At 23.6% G+C, this 25,938-nt stretch overlaps 1 protein-coding gene across 1 annotated transcript in view; it reads right to left on the reverse strand.

Moving 5' to 3' along the window:
• Positions 1 to 25,938, reverse strand: part of LOC129618427 (uncharacterized) — a 136,028-nt gene that overhangs the window by 45,760 nt on the left and 64,330 nt on the right. Inside the window, exons 2-4 of the mRNA XM_055533162.1 lie at positions 5,642 to 5,851; positions 3,128 to 3,248; positions 286 to 433 (exon numbers count right to left, since the gene is read on the reverse strand). Of these exons, the coding sequence (XP_055389137.1) occupies positions 286 to 433; positions 3,128 to 3,248; positions 5,642 to 5,851 (479 nt within the window). The remainder of the gene's footprint in view (positions 1 to 285; positions 434 to 3,127; positions 3,249 to 5,641; positions 5,852 to 25,938) is intronic.

The raw sequence follows: 25,938 nt of genomic DNA on the forward strand, positions 1-25,938 counted from the left end.
AGTCTGTACGAATAACACTGTACAATCGTACAGAGACAAGAGTCTGTATGATCCTGGCGGGGAAAAAAAAATTTTTTTCAGATTTTTTAATATTTTTGTTATGGTGAATCGATTTTATGCTATTTTATATATTAGAAATTATATATAATTTCTGAATAAGTAGATTTTGCGATGGTATGCAATGAACAAAGAACAGTAGATACAAAATTATTAGCCTAACTAGATTCAGTAGTTTTTTTCAGAGTTTATCGGCGCTGTTATTCAATATAAATTATATTTACTTACCTATAAAACATCTAACATCATAACTCGTACCAATTGGTGCACCATAATATCTTTTAGCTGGAACTAATTGAACACTTGGAGGAGATTGTGGTGATAAACTAAGTGTAAATGGATAAGCACCAATACCAAGTCTTTTAATTAAAGCATCCTGTAAGAAAATTGTATTTTATTTAATTTTATTAATTATTAATAAAGGTGAAATAAATATTATTCAAAATTATTCCAATTTTATGTTTAGAAATCAAGGTACTAAATTCGGAACAAATATAATCATATGGAATTCAGCAGTTAACCTTAATTTGTGTTGAAAGAATACATTAGTTTTCTTCGATACAACTGTTTGTCTGGTTATTTCTAATTCAACATCGAGAATAAACGATAAAAATTAAAATAAAAGCGGCTGTAAATAAGATAGTCGTATTTACATGGTAGTCGTCCTTTTGTGATCATGTCCGTATTAGTCGTCCCACATCATGTCCGTATTAGTCAAAAAATCACTGAAATTGAGAGTCATTCTTAAGGAAGGACTACTATTGGATTCCACTATCATGTAATCCAGCACAAATACTTGGTCGACCTTGATATAAACGAATCCAAATGCTGGAATAAGTTTTCATGGAATTGTAATGCTTTTTCAAATTCTATTAAAATTTAATGAAAAATGTTAGTTAGAAAAAATTAATGCGTTCGTGCTGGATAAAGTGTATGTATATGCAGATCAAATTTAAATTCATTTGAACCTTTTATTTTTAAAATTTACTTAATATCTTGCTTTTTGTATAACAGCGTTAAGTCCTGACATAATTATATTAATAAATCAACAAAATGTCGAGCAACAGAATAGATCAAATTTTATAAAACTTGGTCATACTATCTAAATACCTACATATATATAGTATATGATATTGTATTTTATATGTAAACATTTTTAACATTAAACCTTAAATTAATAAAATATTCTAATTATAATATTTTAAAGTAATTTAAAGTAATTTAATATTTTAGTGTTTTGAAAAAGCGCAAAAAAAAAGCAAAACTTTTAATATTTTCCCTTGGAATATAAATATATTTTAAGTACCTTTAAGTTTTCTAAGTATACCAGATATCCATATATACACACATACATATTATATTATTCTATAATAATGGTGCAGTAAATACTAGAATGACGCAATTTATGTACTCATATAGTCGTATAATATATAGGGTAAGTACAGGAAAAAAACTGAAGGAGAAATCTATTTCATGATGAAATTATCATCTTATTAGGATATTTTAATTATATAAAAATAAAATGTTTTTAAAAATTAAAATATATATATACATATTTATAATAGAATAATGTATATCTATGTATATATACATACAATTATTTACTATGCTTAAAATAAAGATAAAGTTACTGGTACAATATAAAATTTCAATATTTATTTATACTACTAGATGGCCGGAAGCCCATTTATTATACATAGTGTGCGTACTTTTAAATATTTCGAAAAATTAATTTTTTTCTTTTTTTGTTCTTTTGTTCTCAAAACTGTCAGGACTAAATAAAACTTATTCACTTGTATAGTATAATGAAATTTTAAATTTATCTATGCCTACATAGGAAATTGATCTTAATTTTTTCAATTACCTACATAAATATAATTTCATATTGCGTGGATTCAATATATCAATATACTAAGAAATCGTCTATTTAATAGATGCACTATACATATACATAGTTAGTATTTTTATGGGCATTTTAATTTTGTTATTGTGAGAGCGAATTATTTATAGAATTTGAGAAGTCAAATCAAAAGAAGATTTAATTAATCACGGTTTTCAGTCATAACATACTCTTAAACTTATGTTCTAGCGTTTATATTCGCAATTAATTCAAAATGATTTAACCTAAGCCGAAATTTGTTTAATAAAATTAAAATTTAGCATAATAATGCAAAAATTTAGCGTAATATGATTAAAGTTGGCATCATATGCTAAATTTTCAGCTTATTCTAGTTATGTTTCGTATAATATGCTCAAACTTGGCACCATATGCTAAAATTTGGCATAATATTCTCAAATTTGGCATAAAACGTTCATATTTGTGGCGATACGTTAAACTTAGCATAATATGCCAAAATTTGGCATAATATGCTAAAATTTAGCATAATATGCTAAAGTTAGGCGTAATACGGTTAAACTTGACATAACATAATCCAATTTGGTGTAATAGACCAGCATTTGGCATAATATTCTAAAATATTGGGTAATATACTAAAATTTAACAAAATATGCTAAAATTCGGCATAATGTGCCAGAACTTAGCGTAATATGCTAGAATTTATCATAATATGCTAAAATTAGGCGTAATACGCTCAAACTTGACATAACATAATCAAATTTGGTGTAATATGTCAAAATTGAGCATAATATACTAGCATCTGGCATAATATACTAAAATCTTAAACAATAAACTGAAATTTAGCAAAATATGCTAAAATTTAGCGTAAAATGCCAGAATTTAGCGTAATATGCCAGAATTTAGCGTAATATGCCAAAATTTAGTGTAATATGTTCAAATTCAGCATAATATGCTATAATAACGAGTAGTGTGCTAGTATTTAGCATAATTCACTAGAATAAGCAAATATCTATTCTTGCAATAAAAATATTTTAATAATGAGAAATTCAACACATAATAATCAAATTGTACACTGAATTTAAAAATTTATTCTTGCTTTTCTTCCAATTTCAAATTACCGTCAATTTAATTGAAAAATTTTAAGTCAATTTTTTTCTTATATTATTTTTTTTTTTATTTATTAAATTTTTTGTTTTTTAATTTTTATTTTACCTGTAATGGGGTTAATGAATCTCTTTTTGGTTCCTCAGTACGTGGATAAATTTGATACAAGGACATTATTGCCTCATTACAAAATCTTAATCCCATTACTTCTTCATCCTCTCTACCATATCTGAAAATAAAAAGAAAAACAAAAATCAAGTTTATTACAAAAATGTTTATTTAATATTTATTTTAGATATAATAAACAAATTAGAGAGGGTCAATAAATTTTTTTTGTCTAAAATTCATTTCCTAAAATTTTTTTTTGAAAATAAGCAATATTTTTACATCTACTTATATAACATAGGTTTCGAGGTGAAATTTGTACATCAGGCCGAAAAAACTGTAACTTAGTATACGAAGGACGAAAATTCGAATTCACAAAAAAAACTTTCACAATTCGAAACGTTGCATGGAAGGACTGAATTTTTTTTTGACCAGTTATGATTTGTGCAAATATAAGTTAGCCACAATTCACTTATTTAATGTTCACCCACCCTAATATGCATATTATTTTTTTAATAATTATGGTAAACAAGAAAATAATTAATTTCAGATGATGAAATTTTATACTTATGATAAAATTTACTTTATGTGCGAACCATGAAGAACATACAATACAAACATAAATATAAAATTGTTGTAATTATTTTACTAAGAGTTTTCCATTTCTTTTTTTTTTATACAAAATCCTCAAATAACATCATGGTTATCCCTTAAATGTTAATTCCCTGACGTAATTCGGATTGACGTTTGTATAATATAACAGATATTTAAAATAAAATGAAGAAAAACCACAAAGAAAGCAACAAAAATAGATTAAAACAAAAGCCGAAATAAAGAGGAGGCAATCCTCTATATTAAAGTATGAAATTTTCTTTTGTTTTATTTAAAAAAAAAAAAAACAAAGCTTTGACCGACAAAAAATACAATATACACCTATTCCTCAGGCCACGGCTTCTTCTTTTCTCTCCTATTTCCCTTCTCCTTCTTTTATGCTCCTCCTGTTTCTCCGGAATGGTAATTTTCATATATAAAAATTCCAATGAAATGGATCCTTTTATGAATTCTAACTTAGTCATTATCTCTTAATGATTATTGATGATATTACATGGTAAAGAACAAAAGAAGGTTCATCATTTTGTAATAATTTGAATTTCTTTTTTTCCCTTGGCTTTGTTCTTTTCTTTCTAAAATGTAATATAACAGATTTTGGTTTAAATTTTCAAATTATATTCAAAAGAACCGAAAATCTATGAAAAAGATTTAGGATTAAATTATTATTATTGTTATAGAATGAATAACAGGATGTCAGGTGACTTGTGAAGTAAAATTGTAATTAATTGTTTGTAAAATTTTGATAAGATAAATAAATTTATTCTATAAAATTTTTTTTTTAACCTAACCACATCAAAGAACTTGTTTCAGAAGTAATTTAACATAATTTCTATATAAAATTACATTCAGTATATATTGCTGTTATATATATGCTATTATTTATGGTATTATTCACAATTTCAATGGTTATGATAGATTTCAGAAATTTTCTATTTTATTATAATTTTACTAATTATAAAGTATTGTATAGGCTATTAATAATTGTCTTGTTCTTTTCATAATTCCATTTAAAGGATGTCCTACATTATTAAAGATCATTAATATTATTAAAATTCATACAGGTTCTAACTTTTCATTAAAAACAAAATTAATATATTAAAATTTGGAATAATATGCTGAAAGGTAGCATAATATGTTAAAATTTAGCATAATGTACCAAATTTTGGCATAATCCTCTAAAATTTAGCGTATTATTCTTAAATTTGGCATCATATGTTAAAATTTTCGCCTAATATGCTAAAATCTATCTTGTAATATTAAAACTTAGTACAGTAAGCTGATATATAATGTAGTATGCTAAAATTTAATGTTTTATGCTAAAATCTAGCATAATATACTAAAATCTAGCCTAATATACTAAAATCTAGCATAATATGCTAAAATCTAGCGTAATATGCTAAAATCTAGCGTAATATGCTAAAATCTGACATAATATATTAAAATCACGCACAATATACTAAAATTTGGCATAATATTATAAAAACAATATGTAAAAATTTTAATATTGTTCAATTAATTGAAAATTTAAAAAAATTTAGAAAATTTTCTTAAAAATACGTTTTTTCAGCTTTGACAGTTTTTCTTTTTGAAACCATAGAAATGCATTGAAACTTAATTGAAAACAATTTTATTTTCAAAATGCATTCCACATGTAGCTTTAATTTCCTTTACCTACTTTATTTAAAAGAGTTTACCTATTGAAAATTTCATTCAAATGCAATTAATTAAAAAACAGTCCCGATAATCTTTAAAAAGAGATGAATATCAAAAATAAATTGTAAAAATTAAAATATCAAAATCTTTAATCTCTTTTATGATATTCAAATCAAATCAAACCATTGTATAATTAATTTTAATTACATATATATAAAAATAGTTTTACAATTTCAATTTGTTAACACTTACCGGAAAGTTAATGTTAGTTGAGCATAAACACGATATCCTTGAATTGATTTTGGATCAACAAATAATATACCTTTTAATATTGATGGTTGTGTACCACAAGATACAATTTCTCTTGTTGGTAAATACATTGTTAATATTGAATTTGGTGAAGTTTTTTTGTATACACGTTGTGTTCCAACAGTTGCTGATGCTTCCTCTTTTGAAAATTGCCTATAAATGAAAATTAATATATTTTTAGAAGGAGCAAAAACATTTTTTTGAAATTCTTAATAAAATTGTAAAATTTAACCAATAAAATTTATTATAATATAATACAAACATATACATACGTATAAAGGGTTATAGGGTTGTAAAATTGTATAATAAAGTGATGATTTTAAATTTAATTTATTGTTATACATAAATAAATGGAATCACCTGTATACAGACACATAGTTAAAACTAAAATAATAATTAATAAATATAAATATAATATTTTAACAGAATAAGTATGTATTAGAGTAATACACTGTAAAAAAATTCCACATTGCATTTAACACAATTAATCAAATTATTTTGAGAATGGGTTAAGCTGCCAAAACAAATCTTATTGTAAATTTTTTCGGCCATTTTGCCAAAAATATTCAAGATAGCTTTTTATTCCATTTAAACCCGTTCTAGAGGAGAAACAAAATTTAAATCACTCTTATGACTTTAAAATATAAAATTCGTTGAATATAACAAAAAACTGCAGCAGCTTTTGTTATACTTTTGATTTGTAAATTTTATTTAAATGAAAATTTCATAAAAGTTGTTCTTTATCTACGTTTAAAATATTTTTCGTATACAGTAATATTAATTCCGAAAATTCAAATACATATGTAAACAGAGAACTTATAGAACAACATAGTGAACATTAAGGTTGCCATCAATCAATTAAAATATTGCCAAATTGGTTAATTTTTAAAAAAATTACTGACAATTTTATTGCGTGTTTGTTATATGCAGATTGTACTGTATTTAAATTATATTATAAAACAGGAAAGAGTTTTTTAAGTCTGACTGCAAAATCGAATGTATTTTTATGAAATATTTTCGCATTTTCCGATTCGTATATAATGTCGTATAACTTTTTGATTAATTATCACAATATGGCATATTAAATAATCTGTTATATTATTAATTTCAACTATGAACTTAAATATTTTAAAATTATTCCTCGAGATTTTCTATATGCAATTTCGAATCGTTAAACATTCACAGTACTTGAAATGAACGACGTTCTAAAAAATAACAAATATGGTATAACAGTTTTTTTTAAAGTGTATGTACTTAACACAAACATCATTTACAATGATTAATATATATAAGAATCCTTTTTAACCATATTAAATTTTCATTTACATGTCGGAAAATGAAAACAAAAAATTAAATATAAATTTTCTTTTGTTTGAATAAATCCTTTTGTTGAAAGTTATTTTATACTTTTAAAATGTAAGGTACACATAAATAATTTTTTTATAAATACTTTCCTATATACAGACATACATACTTCGTAATTCGTATACACTTAAAAGAACACACTTTTATTATATAAGTTGAAAATTTCCTTCTAAAATTTCCGTTCTTTACATTTATATTTTATAAGAACTTTATTTTTAAATGAAACCCTAAAATATTTCACCAAAAATAATTTTCTTATAAAAAGTTCTTCAGACTTAAATTAAGAAATAAATGAGTAGAAATTTGAATTAGTTTTTTTTTTTCTTTATAATTAATTGGCATCATAAATTTTCTTTTATATTATTTTAAAGCAGACTCTTACATTTGACGGCAGTGAAATTTTTTAGTGAATAGCTATAGTAAATTTAATAATTGTTATACAAAAAAGGAATGAAATAAATTTATAAAATATAAAAATATTATTTTACATACGAAGTTGGTTGGGTTCTTATTCTTAAAGTACAATAAAAGAAAATCAATGTCTTTAACAAACTTACAGTCTTAACACACAATTTATCATGAAATTATGCCAAATATATTTATATAATTATACATTTAAAATTTTGGAATTGTGTGAGCATATTTGTATTAATTTCAAAATTCAATTATATTTCTATACTCGTTAGAGACTTGATAATGCTAGTCCTGAAAAAAGCTGATGGAATGGGTCGAGATGAATAAATAGTGTGGAATAGTGTAATAACATTTCCCTTTTTTTGCCTTCCTTCTCAAGTTGTTTGGTCTCAAAGCTGTTTTTTCTGGAAGGGAATTGCCGGCAGTAAACTTAGGAAAATTCACATGCGTACAGTAGATTTTATGTATTAATTTTAACTCATTTTGTATAGCGAGGTGTTGTCATTGTTGATAACTACAAATATTACAGTATAATCTTAGACTTACCTTATAAAGAATTTAAAAAATAACTAATATGAAAATAGAAAAGGATAACATTACCCAATTGCAACTACATCAAATGTTTTGATACAGTTACCATTAATCTAAAACCATATAACAAAAAATATTCTCAGAAGGGTCCGATGAATGTATTTAACTATACATTTAATATGACTTCACTTAAAATTTTTTACAATATAAGACGTAATGATTACCGTGTTCGGGTTAGTATAAGATTAACTCTCGTACTAAATTGTCTTACTATATATTTATTTAATACCTACATTTGGTTTTGAACCTTAAATTCCTTAATTAATATTAATTTAACAAAAATTTTCAAAAAATATTAAACTAAATAAATTTAATAAATTTTTATTAAAACAAAACTCAAAACTATTTAAATTTTATATATGTGAATAAAAACTAAAACAAATTTAATTTCCTCTTCAATATTAGAAAAGTTTCTTAAAAAAGTTTCTTTAAATCTAGATGGCTTTCGGGTAGGAAATTATCTTTTCTTTAACAAATCATATTAATACACCATTTTGGTGTGATATACATGTGATACTCGTACATACATATAAGTAAACTTTTCTTTCCTTTTCTTAAAATAATATTTAAAATTTTTATATAATATAGAAATTATATTTTATTATAACAGTTTTTTTTAAAGAATTATTCTAATAATACTGTTATAAAGCAAAACTATAGTTCTATTACATCACAAGTAGATTAAAATCGACATTATACACATTAAAAAGTAGTCATACATTGTATATATACAATGAATGAGGTTAGATAGGTATCTTTCATATAAGATACTTTAAATTTTAGTTTCAAGTCATTTAAATATTTTAAAAAACTATATAACTTTTATATACAATTATAATTGAGAGATTAATGTTGAATATGTTGAGCGTTGAATGAGTGAATGTGAGGATGAGTACGGTTATAATTGAGTATAAGAATTTTCAAATTAATTTTTCTCTAGCTTTCATAAGATTTTGTTATACATTACATGTACACACTTTACTAGTTACCAAAAATACATATATAACTTTAATTTAAAATTCATTAACAAGAAAAACAAAAAAAAAACAACTAAATACATAAATAAAACTTTTATATTTATGAAAATTTCCCTAAAAACAAAGTCCTAAAAAAAATTTTGACCTAAAGAAATTTTTTCCTTTCGTTTTTTATTTAAATTAAAGAAAATGAAATCAAACTTTTAAGTTAAGCATTACATTATATATGTATGTATATTTCTATTTATATACTATTCACATAATGCATACACACACACGACACTATAGAGTCAATGTAATTAAAATATGTTAAAAATTTTTGTTAACTTGAACAATTTTTAAACTTTTTCTGAAATTCTTATTTTTAATTTCCTTTTCTTATAAAATTAAATAATTTTTTTCTTTTAATATAATTTTAATTTTTAATGTTATAACACAAAATGAGAGTAGGAGAGAGTTAGAGAGAGAGAGACCAAGGGAGAAACTACATTATATTGTGTATATTTAGTCAATAATTCTTGACCACTGTGTTGTATTTTATAGAAAAAAAATGTTTGTAGAACAAAAATAGAACTTTAAAAATACATACCTTCTTTATTTTGTTATAACAATTTTTCTTTCAAAACTTTTCAAAATATTTTAATGAGTTCAGTATTAAATAAAAGTAAGGTATAACGTTCTAAGTCGATATATGAAAAAAATCAATAGAATATATCAAAATTTGGCAGATTATGCTAATATGTAACAAATTATTTTAAAATTTGGCAAAATGTGCTAGAATTTATTATAATATGTTAAATTTGAAGCAATATGCTTATATTTAGCATAATATGCTAAAATCTATCCTAATATGCTAAAATCTAGCATAATATGCTAAAATATAGCACAATATGTTATAATTTGGCATAATATGAAAAAAATCAACAGAATATATCAAAATTTGGCAGATTATGCTAAAATGTAACAAATTATTTTAAAATTTGGCAAAATGTGCTAGAATTTATTATAATATGTTAAATTTGAAGTAATATGCTAAAATTTAGCATAATATGCTAAAATCTAGCACAATATGTTATCATTTGGCATAATATGGAAAAATTCAATAGAATGTATTAAAATTTGGCTGGATATACTAAAATTTAACACAATATTTTAAAATGTGGCATAATATGCTAAAATTTAATATAATATGTTAAGTGTGATTTAATATGCTAAAATTTAGCATAATATGCTAAAATCTAGCGTAATATGCTAAAATCCAGCGTAATAAGCTAAAATTTAGCAGAAAATGCTTTAATTTGGCATAATGCGATAAAATTTGGCATTTTATGCTAGAATTTTGCAAACATATGCAAAATCTTGAGTAATATATCACATTTTTTCAAAATTTTACAAAATAATACAATATTCTTAAAAAAAAATTAGTAAAGATATGTCTATTTTGTTAAATATAACAAATTGTTGCAATATAACTATTCCAGGATGAGAATTTTTAAAGCTCTTTCAACAGATTCAAATAAGAATTTTCGTATCCATTTATTTATTTCTGAATATTATCCAAATACTATTCAAAAATACGAAATTAAAAAAAAAACTTTCAAATAACTTCATTGAAAATCGTTAAAATTCAACTTAATCAGTTATGATTTTTAAATATTTATATACCAAAAATTTTCAAAATAGGTTTTTAAATAACTTTTCCATTTTAGGAACACATTAAAAATTTAAATATATACATTATAAGTACCTACATATAAGTATTTAAATACTGGCAAAAAAAAATTAAGTTTGGTGTATGATGTTAAAAAAATTTTAACAAGAGTTTGAAATAATTTTCTTGTAACCTTTTTAGTATATAATTAAGAGTGTTACCTTCTACAATTTTTGTTGTAAAAATAAATTCTCTATAAAAAGAAGGAAAAGTTTTGGGTTTATAATATGAAAAAAATTCAATGTTAATAAGATTTAATTAAAATATGTTCTAAATATAATCTGGAAAATAAATTAAAAATACTAAAAAAAAATTTTATTTAAAATGTCGAACATTGGTCAAATTACCTTATAAAAATTTCAATCCCAATCCAGATATTTGTATTATAATAATTATATACTAAATATAACACCCGTTCGATATTGTGTACAAACTGTATATAACACCCGTTCCACAATATTCTAATATTAGCTTTTCTAATTAAACCTACAACTAATTAATCTTTTTCAAAAAAAAAAAAAATTTTAATATTTTTGAAAGTTTAACAATAATTCACAATACAATAATAATTCACAATAGTATAAACAGTTTCCTTTTACAAAAAACACAAAACAATTGTTTGTCTAGCATACTTTTAGGCTCTTACTTATTTATACTCTGTTCAAAGTAATTTTGTAAAAGTTTAAAAACAAGAAAAACAATAAACCTTTGAAAACTTTTTTGAAAAGAAAAAAAAAAGAAAATTCAGAAATACTTTAAGCCTATATTAACCGGTTAGTTTAATTAATTTTCCGAAAAAGGAAAACATGATTTTCTTTGTGGCTTTCAATTTTTAACTGAAATAAAAGAAACTTGGTAAATGTTTTAACAAAACAAAACAAAAAATTTTTTTTATTAAAATTTTAAAAATCTAATTCCGACATTCTTTGAACAGCAAAGTGTAATGTTCAAGGATTTGCGCTAAACTATACTAGTTTGCAAGGGTTTTAATTTTGATAAAATAGTTGGGGGGGATTTCAGAATTTTACAATTAAAAATTTATTTAAAATTTATTAGGACATTATTCCAATTTTTTATTTATTTTCAAATTATTTAGAATGGTACTGGAATGCCCACATAAACGGATTTATTCACATAAAAAATTTTCATATATAACCGAACAGTTTTTCAAACCAGTTGCACTATACATTTGTTTTAGTAAAGTTTTCAAAAATTCACTTAAAACCCCCTAGGATTGAAAGCATTTAACACAGTTAATTAATTGAAATTTTTGAAAATTTCGATTTTAAGTCTCTTATCTTCAAAATTTTTAGCCCGAAATCACTCCACAATCTTCTATATATATGCGCTATATATAAAACCATAAGATTCATACATTATTTTCGCCAATTTGTGTACTTATTATAAACGAAGAAATAATTTTAATGATTCTTACTGAAATACCTTATGGAAAGCCCCCATTAATAATAGCCAAATTATGCTCTTAATATGCAAAAGATTAAAAACTATTTTTAAATAATATAAAGGAGTCTTAATTACAGTATAATTTTAAAAATTTTTAAAATTTGTTATAATTTATTGAATATTAATTATGTATAACATTTTCTCATATACTATCCTAGTCATTCACTTATACATACATATGTATATGTATTCATGTTCTTTCATATCGAGTCTCATAAAAATTTTCAAATTTATTTTTTTATTGAATAATAATATTCACTTTTATATAATTTAATGAACTTTAAACACATATTTTAAAATTCATATATAAATTTTATTTTATATGATTTTTCTACATTATTATTTTGTATTAACAAAATATTACATATAAAATTTATTATCTTACATAAATTTCCAAAAGTTTTTTAACCCAAAGAGAGGCACATATGTATACACACAAAAATAATATATTTAATATACTTCTGACATGTCAATCAAAGTAAAATTTTCGTATAACACATTATCCATATTAGCAACAGGGACATAAACTTAAATTTTTCCACATATACAAGATACATACCATTGTATGTGAGTGTATTTCCAAAAAAAATATCCATAAAAAAAAATATTTCAACTTTTTTTAACAAAAAAGTTTATAAATCATAAAAAAAAAAAATTTGAAAAAATGTCTACAACACATTAACATTAAAGTATCACAGTTTTCAACTTCTATTTTAACAAAAAAAAAAAATTTCTGAATTTTTAAAAAAACAGAGATAATAATTTATGTAGGTACTTAAATGGATATTATATGAGGAGGACATGAAATAGGACGAGATAGCAAAAATAATATTTATGCCATTTACACAACATTACCCGTACACAGTGTAGTTATTTATACCCTAACACTCTTGAATAACAACAATTTCGGTCTGTTCACAAAAGGTAATTGTTCCGAGTAATATTCAAAATTTATGAATTCCTCTCCTGGAATTAGATCAGCTTATTGCAAATATTAATATATGCTCCAAAATAATATGGTCAACAGGATAACTTCTAATATTCAATTTATAAGAGAAATTTCAGCGGATAATTCAGATGGTTTAGATATGAAAGCAACTTTGGAACAATGATCACAATAGCAGAGAGACGGTGAAATTGACATCTGCCCTATGGATATTTGAGTTTAGTATATCAATAACCACATGTTTAGCATGTGCGATCAATAAAAAAAGAAGTTACTCCTGAAGTGAATATAAGAGAAGGCATCTTTCATAAATTGTTCAAATGTATCGTACGAAAAATAATGCGAAAGAAAATTTTGAGCCAGCAAATAAAATGACATTCACCAGAATAATGCTTTGTAAGTGGGACGACAATATTTAGTGTACGACATAAAATGAAAATAATGCTGTGTAAAAAGGAAAGGCAAAAATTATGAGCCCGAAACTTTTAATATTTTCTGTTTTAGTGCATAAAAAACGCACTAAAATAAAAACCTAACCAAAAAGAACAATATACAATTGGACCTTGTGCTACAAATAACAATTCTGTCTTAACACGATGTTTAGTTTAGTGGCCAGATCCATACGTACTAAGTCGTAGTATTTAGCGACTTAATATTTAAATTTTAAATTTTTTCAACTACGTAACGTATCCACCTGTACTCAAATGTGCTTATATACAAACATACTTAAAAAATAATTAATGACTTGGTGGGGTAGTGTCACTCTTTAAACTTATGTCCAAATTCTTTATGATCAAAATTTATAATTTATACTACTTATATAAATTGATGTATTTTGTATTTTATTGAGTGGTAAAATAATAATCATTAATTTTTAATTTTTACCGAGAAATTCTAAAAGAAAACCCCATCAAATTCAATTTAAATCAAAAATTTATGATTTTAGACCTCAATTTGTCACAATCAAAATTATTAAATATTTTGTTGGTATATATGTATATTGTTATACATTATAAATGTTATACACTCTAGATGTTATACACTATATCATCTATATGTTATACAATATCAAAAGAATATTTTGTATTTAATCAAAATATTTATAAGTACCTATATAATTTCTGTTATATTTGTATATATGTTTGTATAATTAAAATTTCACTCATTTAGTAAGTAATTATCATAATTATTATAATTTATAATGAAAAAGGATTTAATTAATAAATTTTTTTTAATTAAAATCTACACGTGTAAAAATTATAATTTTTGTATAAAATCAAAAAAAAAATTAATTAAAGATTTTTGATTTTCAATATTACATTCGCAAAAATATATATGGGGAACATTCGAAATTGAGCAATGAGCCTGTTTACACGTGCATGCATTGAGCGAATACACAAACCTTTATACTCCTCAATCCCCTCTCTTTTTACATAAAAATAGAATTTATTTGATTTAAAAGAGATTTATTTGATTAATTATTTAGGAAAGAGAGTGCGTGAGAAATGCAAAATAAATATCGCACACGACTCTTTGATGTCATGCAACAGTCCTCTTTCTCTTCTCCAGGTTCCTTCCTTGGTATTAGTTATGTGTGAATACTAACAACTCATTATTTCAATACTCGTTATTTCATGGACTCAAAGTAATTGTTTTCTCGTAGATGGAAAATACTCGTTACTAAATACTCGGACATAATTTTTCATATTGTCATACCGGTATTGATCAGTACCGATATTGACCAGTATTCATGAATACCATATAGTAACTGGATTACACATCCCTACTTGGTATATGACAACGATTAATTTAACAGATCACATTGAAGCTCAAGGTAAATTTTGCAATTATTTCCCAAAAATTCACTCATTTAACTTAAATTTACAAGACATTTACCAATTAGTTTGAGTACTACTTAAATAACAGATTAGATCTAAATTAAATAAAAAAATTAAAATTGAATTTAATTTTAAATTTCATTTTATAAAATTATTTTATGATTTTTTTAACATTTCTCTGCAATTTTTTAATATTAAATTATTCAAAATTAAATTTTGTTCCATATCGTTATAAAGTTATATACATATACATATATATGTACACATCAATCAATTACAATAGAAAAAAAAATTGAAATATTTCAACTTCAATTTACAATTTAATTTTTAACATCAAAAATTTTTTAACATTTATGAGCTATTTTCAAAATTATTCACAATTTCTGTAACAAGATTTCTCTTGTATCACTCAAGAATTTTTTTTTTTTCAATTTCTTTTTTTTAATTTCTCTGTAAATTACGAATCTACTTGTACTTAAGATAAGAAGAGAGCTTATTTCATTTATAAATTTTTTTTTCTCTTTTCACAAAAACAGATCACAAAAATGTTACGTTAACATTTTTATAAATTGCTCCCCAAAAAATGCAATCACATACCAACTAACTATAATTTAATAAAAGAGATTCTTACCTTGCTTCCTTGGTGCGGGAGGGAAGCGGGGTATGTGTGCATTTTTATATATGAAACACTTTAATTCATTTTACTATAAATGTGTTGCTCTATAATCACACAAGGGGTTTTTTCGCATAACATTATACATGCATGGTAAAAGTAATGATATTCTCGTTATTCAAGGATTTTCACAATTTTAAACAGTAAAAGGTACATATGGTATAGAGAGCAAAAAATTCTAGGGGGGAGAATAAAACAAAAATCAGAAAAATTTGATGAGCAGTTACAAAATAACTTTATACATGTATCCTTTTTATTTCGACCTCAATGTATGCAATGTAAGAGAAAGCATTGTAATAGTACCAAATTTCACATGCCGAATTTTCATTTTCATTTAAACGAAAAATAAATTAAATTTAGTAAGATATCAATCTGTATGGTTTAGCAGTATGTTGGTTGGCCTGCAGTCAGTCTGTACGCTCGTGCATTTCAAATTCTGCTCGATTAGGTTTACTGAAAATTTGTGATTGAATTTATTTATTTTGAAGGTGTAATTAATTGCTGTCTTTCCCTCATGTTTTAAAAATCATTGAGAAGCAAAGATAGACGTACTTCAATTGTTGCCAGGCTTATCAATAATAAATTAAACCCAACTTAAAATGCTCCTAGGTAAGCACAAATTCCTAAAAGTAATCAAATTGACTATAACCATTAACTTTGCTTCATTCGGCCGGTAATGTGCTTACTACATCAGAATTTTTTTCTCTATTCCTTGTACTTTTACACAAGGAATTCTGTTTGGTTCGCAAAAAATTTTTCTAACTCTTTACAAAAAACAAAAAAGAGTAGATTCGGAAGACACGAAAAAAAAAGAGAACCGAAAAAAAAAATCCTTTTTATTTTTTTAACCAAAAAAAAAAAATTGAACGGGTTTGCAATAATAAATTCACATAAAATCTTCTTAAAAAGGATTATTATTCTCTTAAAAACATGTAGGTACCGTTACTCATGTTGTTAACGGCGGATTTCATCAATCAAAAAAAAAAAAAGAAAAAAATAAAAATAAGATTTAAAATTACATTAAGGTAAGAAAGAATATTTGTTTTTTATTTTTGCATTTTTTTGCGTTTTTGTTTTACAAAAGAAATTTCAAAAAGAAATCGTTTCTCTTGTTTCCATCACTCGTTTCTTTATTTGTTTTTTTCTTATTATTTTGTTCTTATTAAACTCCTTTAACCCTTTAAGCCTTGAGAAATTTAAATGTGTATAAAAATAAATAAAATTTTGGGTATGAAATAAAAGATGGTCTGCAAATTTGGAGAGAGAGAATAAACAAATTTGACATTTAGAATAGTCAGATTAGGAACAAGAGCAAACTTGTCTAACGTCAACTCTTCGCAAATAAATTTAAATAACAATTACAATTAAATGATAGCTAACTGAATTTTTGACTTTATCTACTGTATGAGGACAGCGAATTGAATTTATATACAATTTCGGAAACAGTTTTCTAAAACATGTTGTTTGTTGATGATTAAAACCAGACCTAAAGGGTTAATATAGCATTGCTTTTATATTTAAATAAATTCTTATAGAAAAAATTTCATTAATTTTCTTACACCTTAAAGCCCCCATAAGCGTATATATAAATGGAGGTGAAATGAACAATAATTATGTAAAATTAAAGAAAAACAAATTGTGTTTTTTTTGTGCATAAATCATTAATCAAACAATTAAAGATAAAGTTTACATTAATTTATAAATTTTGATGTTTGTTGAGAAAAATTAAAAAAATGTGTGTGTGAAAATTTTGTCAAACGACAAAGAGTTCATGTATGATTTGAAAGAGTAAATTGCCTAAGTCGAAAACACCTTACTTTAAGTAAATTTATTTTAAATAGAGTGCATTTTATACACTCTATCTGTTATACGGTACTCAATCCGAATGAATACAGGGAAAATTTCACTTTTTCAGCGATTCAGAGTTGCCATTATCAAAAAAACCATAAATCGCAAATTTTTCCGAATCCCCAGACTACTTCATTGTAGAAAAAAATGAATAGAATTTGCTTGGTAACGTTTTGACTTACAGTTTTATTTCTTATTACAAAAAGTCAGCAATTGTATCGAAAAAAAAATTAGGATTTCATTTTGTAATACCGATTTTCCGTTCATTGAATGATACGAAAATTTGATTCGGAAATTTCAAATGAAAACCTTGCCAACCCTGACAATATAAAATTTTTGAATTTCCTTCCTAATTAAAGTCAATGTTAAAAATCTGTGAACACATGCGAATAAAAAAATCTTTTTAACTTTAAAAATAATTTTGTATATAATTTATTTTATTCTTAAATAGAAAATATTTAAAAAAAAAAAAAGTTTCACAATAAAGTCAATAAATAAAATTTATTTTCTTTTTATAATTTTTCAAAAAAAAAGTTTTTAAACTTTAATTTTAAAAATAATTTCCTCTACCCTCCCAAATCACAATTTATACATGTAAAAATTGTTGTATTTAATAATTTGAAAAGAATAGAATAAATTATGATTTTTGTGGCAATCGAGCAAAACTTTTTAATTCATAATTCTCCAATTAAATTAAAAATTTAAATTTCGAAAATATTTGGAAACTCTTACTACAATCAAAGAAATTTACTGAAGAAATTTAATTTTGACTTATGGTTCGAAAAAAGCAGGTTTGTATCATTAAATTGTATTAAAATTTCTCAAACTTTATTATAATTTGTTATTTAAAGTCTGAAATAATCGAATTGCCCGAAATAACCGAATTGTCCGAAATAAATCAAATTTTTGTCCGAATAGATTTACAGATGAAAAAATCAAAAAATTTTTCTATATTTCGATTTTTATTTTAAGTCAACTTAGGTTGTAGTCTGATTGCCACAGAAATTTAACTCATGTTAGCATACCACCCTGTATCTATACATAATATAAATTCAATTATTTAAAATGTATGTATATTGCGTATTTAAAGCTTATTTCGGATAAACGCCATTTTCTTCACTTTTGGCAGATAGCAATAAATATTCCATTATATTTCAATTACAGATAACTGTACAAATGAACAGTTTCATATGGGCTATAAAATATCTAAGAATGGAACTAAGCCAAATTTTAACAAAATTTTTTATAGCTCCTAAAAATTTAATGTAATTGCGTGAAAAATTCATTCAAATCTCCATAGAAATTTTCGATATATTAAAGTCGATTTTTCAAAAATCTTGCATATGGCGATTGCCTGAAACAAGGAGTAAACCTGCGACCTATTTCAAATATCTTCCTTTTTTTATTATATCAAATAATATTAATATGCCATTGAATAAATGTGAATAATTTAATTTCAATTTGAAAACAGTATCAAAAAATAAAAAAAAATTTTTTCTATGTAATATGGTTTTTGATGAAAAGATATAAGGGGAACCTAACAAAACAAAAAAATATTATGATTTCATAAGAGTTCAAAAGGTCTTAAACAAATCAAATATCAAATTTTTTCCGTTTTTGCTATTATTACTATCATTCTCTGGTGTTTTTGGGCATACAATGTACAGATACAATAAATAACAAAAAAAAAAAATTGTATAATTTTCTATGTTTTCTTTCCTATATACTTTCCATACAAAATACATATATTTTCTAAGAAAATCAAATTGGATAGGAAACGTTAACTTTCTCCTATAGGCACATATAAAACAGAAAATTAAGTGATCACTAGGTATTCAAACCAAATATTATGATTTATAGTATATCCTTTTAATATTATTGATGTCCTTTATTTCACTACATTACGTATACAAGTTGATCCAGAACTGGTGTTAAAGTTCTCGTGTGGCCTATGCTTTGGATTCTATAATTGCTCGTAAGGGGGGGTGAAAGCTCGTTTGTCTATAAGTTTATATTGTTTCAGAGTTAAAGAAATCGGATTAAAAAAAATTCTGTCTTATACATAACACCAGCGATTATCAGTTCATCTGTGAAAATGGTACGAAATTGTTTATGACCAATTTGTAGAGATCATCCTCTCTACACATGATGCAGCGTATCTTGGGAAAATATCGAGCTTTCTTCAAAACTTTTCAAGTTATTTACCTTAAAATTTTATAATTAAGGAGCTATTATTGGAAAATCTTAAGTTTGACGCCAATCATTAACATTACCATCATCTAATTTAGGTCTATTAAGTGAGAAACAAGTTCCTGAACAAAACGTTACTCTTACTTTAGCAGTTGCAATCGAAGCTGTTATAAATATTTGTTAAATATAAAATTTTATTAATCTAATTTTCTATAAACCTCCAACACCATACCTTAAAACGTCCTAATTCACCAACTTCTCTTCTCCCAAACACAAACAATTTTTTCACAAAACAAGACCGCTTACGAATCATTCCGCACGAGAATTTTAATACCAGTTCCGGGTCACTCTGTATATAAGAACATTCAGAAAGTAAACATACATACGATATTTATTTTTGTTTAATGTATACATTAAACAAGCCTGTATATAATTTAGTCAATATTTATTTTACTACATACACGAATACACACATACTTAAAAATTTTTGTACCATAATAAATTATATTTTTTGTTACATATTGAATGTGAAATTTCTTATGTCTACATACACATATAATATTTTTATAATAGTAATTACACTTCACATAATATTATGCTTATATTAGGTGCTCTATTCATTTACAATTTTTGGTTCATATACCTTATTATGTCCGCATATAACGAGGCTATATACGGGTACTTATTTCAAAATATATGGTTATAATATTAAAGTTCAGTAAATAAAAAAATTTTATTTCATAAAAGACTGTGCCTGTTTTTGAAAAATTTTATTGATTTCATGTTTGCCATTAAATGGTATTGCTTTATAAATGAGATCTCATCACTTATTGCTTCTCTATTGTAAATTTTTTCTTGAATAAAATTATATAGTTTTCAAGTATACCAGTTTGATTAGAAAGAATGGAATTGAAGAGAATTATTCTGTAAAATTAAAAATACGGTCAGCAAATTATGTTTATTGCTATTTTATTACAAAATTTTTCAAGATTCAAATGATTAACATCCCATTCAATGTGATTGAATAACAAGAAAAATCTACATGTTTTTCTAAAATTTATTACAGTAGTCAAATGTACTTTACATATGGAAACTATACTAATTGCAACTATAATTTATAAAAATTTTAATAATCTTTCAGTTGCGAAAAAAAAAATGTATTCCTCAATTAATAAAATTAATTTTGCAAAAAAAAATATTCCTAAATTAAATTTTTCCAAAAAAAGTCGCATTTTCCAAGTATTTTCAATATTACATTTTAAAATGTAAAATTACTTCTCTAAGTGTAATATTCACAACTTTTTCACATACACTTGTAGTTTTAGTATTATAGCACATTTATGTTTAGTATCTAAATTTTACACTATAAATTGCAATTTTACATCAAAATTCGAGTAGCAAATGCTCTAATCACATATACTTTATGAAACTGTGTAATATTACCCTAGCAAAATTGTGTAATTTTACAATCACATGCAATTATATGAGCACTGCCTCTTATGAAAATTAAAAATATAAAAATTTATTAAATTAATATTAAAATTTTATTTAATTTTTCTGAAATATCATTGACTTTTTAAAGGTAAAACTTATACATATTTAAATATAACAGTTTGTCTCTTTGAGTATATTTTCAATAAAACTAATATCACAACACAATACTCACTCAACTCATAAAATATTTTAAAACTTTCTCACCACACTCAATTAAATTATCAATGGGAATAACATTTTCATTTCGAAAATTCTCTCTTCAATTTATTTAACATTATTTACAAATTCAGATGAGAAAATGTAAAATATTTTTAATAAATTTACCCTTAAAATTAAAATAGAACCACCAAAATATATAAAAATTGTATCCAAAAATTTATCGAAAAAAAAAATGAAATTGATTTCAATTTTATTTTATTTATTTATTTTTTCGAAAATGAAAAGAATTTCAAAATCATCCCAGAATAATAATTTCTTTTCATAAGTCCTTTATCATATACAAGTACATTTCTAACAATTTATTCTATATATTATAGTGGTTAAACATCCCCGATCTATGACCTTTGCTCTTATATTTTATCTGTTATACAATACTATATATACTTGTATATTTTATATAATTTATTTTGCATATTATACAAAATATATGCATTCAATTCAGACAGCATCTGGGCAAATAATTTTTGAAAGTATAAAATTCATAATTTATTAAATTCGGGTTTTTTTATACATACTTTCATATATTTCATATTTATGTACAAATTTAAATAATACTATATACATATGTATGTATGTGCATTTAGGTCAATGTCTCATGAGATCATTTTATTATATAGATATGAACAACAATTAAATATTTACGAAAAATTCATAAATCAAAACCAACAAAATTATAATATGTACTATGGAAATAGGAAGGAATTTACACCTCTTCTATAACACTGCCAAATGATATATTATGTGTTTATTTATTAAAAAATATAAATACATATAGATTATCAACACTCATATGCATATTGTATACAATCTGCTAACATATACAATATATATCGTAGTCAGCATCGGATTTACCATATACGGAAAGTAAGATTCGCAATTAACGTCGGAAAACAGGGGCGCCACCAAAAACTTAAAAAAAGGCTAAATTTAAAAAAAAAATAAAATTGCTCGAATGTTTTCCATTATGTGTTTCCCAAAATATAACAAAATTAGCTTGATATCATGTACCTATATACAAATATTACAAAACAGAAAGGTGCAAGTTTAATTTTAGGCTTTAATTCTATGACTAATCTTGCATTTAGTATAATAAATTAACGAGAAAGTGATTTATTATGCGTAATGTGCAGTGTTTGTTACATATACTATTCATTGCTTTTACCGTCAGATAAGGGGGAAGAGTTGCACTTCTTGGAAACAGCATAGGCCGCCGAATAAGTGAGAACCGGGCCTGACTTTGGTTATAAATACTTATGTCAGGAGAATAACACAATTCAAATTGTTGCTTTTAAATTATGGTAATAAGTGCGTGATATATAATGAATAGAATATATCAGTATAGATCTTACATTAAAAGATTATATTTTACACAATATTATTTATATGAAAATTTAAATATGTATAACAACTTGTATTTATAAGTATTATATTCGAAATATATTAAATATAACACTCGAAAATAATACAAAACTTTTGCAACAACTTATAATTATAGACAAAGGATAAAATCTTCCTTCCAAACATGATTTATATTTATATAGATGTTGCGACATAAGTCATACCATATGTCATACACTTATATGTACATAAATCTGTTATATTCATTATTATATTTAGATTTTTAAGAATTTTATTTAACAAAAAATAAAAACTTTTTCCTTGAAATTGAAATTTAATTTTTAAAATATTTTTTAGTTTTTTTTTAATCTGTATTTAAAATTTTTTATTATAAAATTTTTAAATATGACATTAAAAATCACATATAATTCACATACAACTAATATAACACAAAAGTTTTATATAAATTTAAAATTCTATAAAATTTTCTTTTTAAAAATGATTTTCTTTCATTTTAATTTTTAAAACTCTTATATATTCTTAAAGATATTTAAAAGAGTTTAACATAGAGAAAATTTAATTTCTCTTCTTTCTTGAAATTCAATATTTTCTCTCTGTATTTCCTCTTTGAATTTAATTAAATTTTGTCACATAGAACATTTCAATTATGGCAATGCTTTATTTAATTAATACATTTTTCCACACCGTTTTAACTTAATTAAGTAGTTTTGATTCATTAATTTTTATGTTTGAGTCAAAAATTTGACAATATTACACCACAGCACGTTTATTCTCATTAATTTTTAATCTTCTATATTTTTTTTGAGAAAATATACAGGGAGTCTATACTAGATTTGCCACGGTTGTTTTCTGCTCTAATGTTAATATTTGCTAATAATCGAATTACAATAGGAGCTAATGCATATCATTAATAATGAGGTTTCGAATGGCCGAAAGTTAAAAAATATTGGATGACTAGGTTTTTCACCTCCTTTTTATTGTTCTTATTATGATTTTAATTGATAATTTCTATGCACAGCATTTATTATTTCAGAATCTTGGAGAAGGTTCCAAGCTAGGTTATAAGACATTTTTCAATTATTGTTGAGTTCGTAACAAAATTATTAAAAATAGTTTTTAGATGTTTTTCAAATATGTTCAAAATTATCCAAGTTCCAATGATAACACTGTGACATTTCCATTTTTAATAAATATTAAAATTCTAAAATTTTAGGTTTTATGTCATTGTGTCATTATACTGTCATGTGACACTATTCCTTTTATTCAATTCATGAAATTTTAGTTTCAACAAAATTCTGTTGAAAAATTTTTACATACATACTCGTAACATTATATAAGAGTATAAATAAAATGTTTTTCAACTTTAATATTTTCGATATTTAAAAATTTTAATAAAGTTTATTTTTACAAATAAAAAATATTTTCTCAAAGGACTAATTAAAAAATATAAAATTAGTTTTTGTATATTTGACATATTTTTTTACTAATTATCAAAAAAAAATTGTTAATTTGTGTTTGTTAATTTCTAAAGAAGGAAATAATACGTAAAATTTCCTAAAAATAAAATTGATACATAAAATTTTTAAAAAATTGTAAAGAAAATTACACTACAGAAAATTTATACAAATTTCCGAAAATATACGAAAGTTTCTAGGAGTTTCCGAAAATTTCTAAAACTTTGCAAGAAAAATCGTTCATGTGCAAAGATAATTTAAGTTTTATTTAAAAGCAACTCAGGTCAAAAATAAGAGAAATAAGTAAAAAAACGGGAAATTTTCTCTCTTTTTCTCTTTTAAAATTTTTAAAAAATTTATAAATATTTATTTACGTTTATGACTTTGTTTGCTATTTTTTCTGTCATTTAACTGTGAAAACTTGAAATGTCTCCTCGCTAACAGTAAAACAGTAATAATTAATAATGACAAATGGTAAACAATTATAATTAATAACGACGTAATAAATAAGGGCATGACAACAATATTAATTATGACATTTATTGTAAATTTTTTGTAAAAAAAAAGGCGTTCTGAAATAATTTTTGTCAAAAAAGTTAACAGACAGACCAGAATGTTTTGAAAATTTTATAAATTTTAAAAATTCGATTTTCGATAAATAATTTGTATTGAATATTTTTCTCGTGTTCGAACACAAATTAATTTAGTTCTCATTTTAAAAAAAGGAAAATTTTAAATAATAGTTTCTTTTCTTTTTTATTTTTAACAAGTTTTCTTTACGAAATAATGAAGAATTCTTATCGTATACTTATGTAGATTCAATCATAGAATTGCTCTACAAAGCAAAATTTTTCTTTTATTCAAATTTATTTCTAAGAAAAATTCTCCTCTTTTCAATTTAATTTATTTTAATAAAAAAAAATTTGTTGTAAAAAAACAAAAATTATTTTAAGTATTTCAAAGTAAAATTCTTCGACTTTCATTACAACAATAATCAAAAACTTTATTCTAAAATATACGAACCAACTTTATTTTTTTTTTATTTTTTTTTTTAAGAATAAAACTTTTCTATTTAAATGTTTATTTTAAAAATAATAAGTAAATGAATACAATAAATTTCCTTTGTAAGCTTTCAATTTAAAATTGAATTGCAGTATAACATTTTGCTTTTTTTTTGTTTTTAAATTTTCATTAAATTTGTAGTCAGAGCTCTTCAAAAATAAATTTTTTGAAAGAAATTACTTTAAGAGGGGTCGGGAGGGGAAAATTAACTTTAAATATGCTGAAAGTTTTTCATGATGCATTTGCTTTCATAATGCACAAGTTTTTCTGTATACTTTAAACAGTAAATGTTCTCAATAATCCTTGCATTTGTTTGTTAAATGTCAAACTATTAGGGAAATATTTAAGAATATTAACATTTTAAACAGTAGGAAAACCAAAACAATATCAAAAAAATTTAATAGAAAGGTCGTATAGCGGTAAAAAAGGTATTAAATCAGACAAATCATTAAAAGGGTAATTTTGCGGCAAAGACATGAATTAATCAACATTAAGAGCCTGATCGTCTATTTCGCTATTTTACTCACCAAATGAGAAGAAAGTGAATAATTATCAAATAATTTTATAATGTAAATTTCGAGTGAGAAGAATTATTAGGTATTGTTGATTTAAAAGTAAAAAAAGTGAGTAAACAA

This window comes from Condylostylus longicornis, unplaced genomic scaffold, assembly GCF_029603195.1.
Source record: "Condylostylus longicornis isolate FDR11 unplaced genomic scaffold, ASM2960319v2 ptg000006l, whole genome shotgun sequence".
NCBI classification, from domain to species: domain Eukaryota; kingdom Metazoa; phylum Arthropoda; class Insecta; order Diptera; family Dolichopodidae; genus Condylostylus; species Condylostylus longicornis.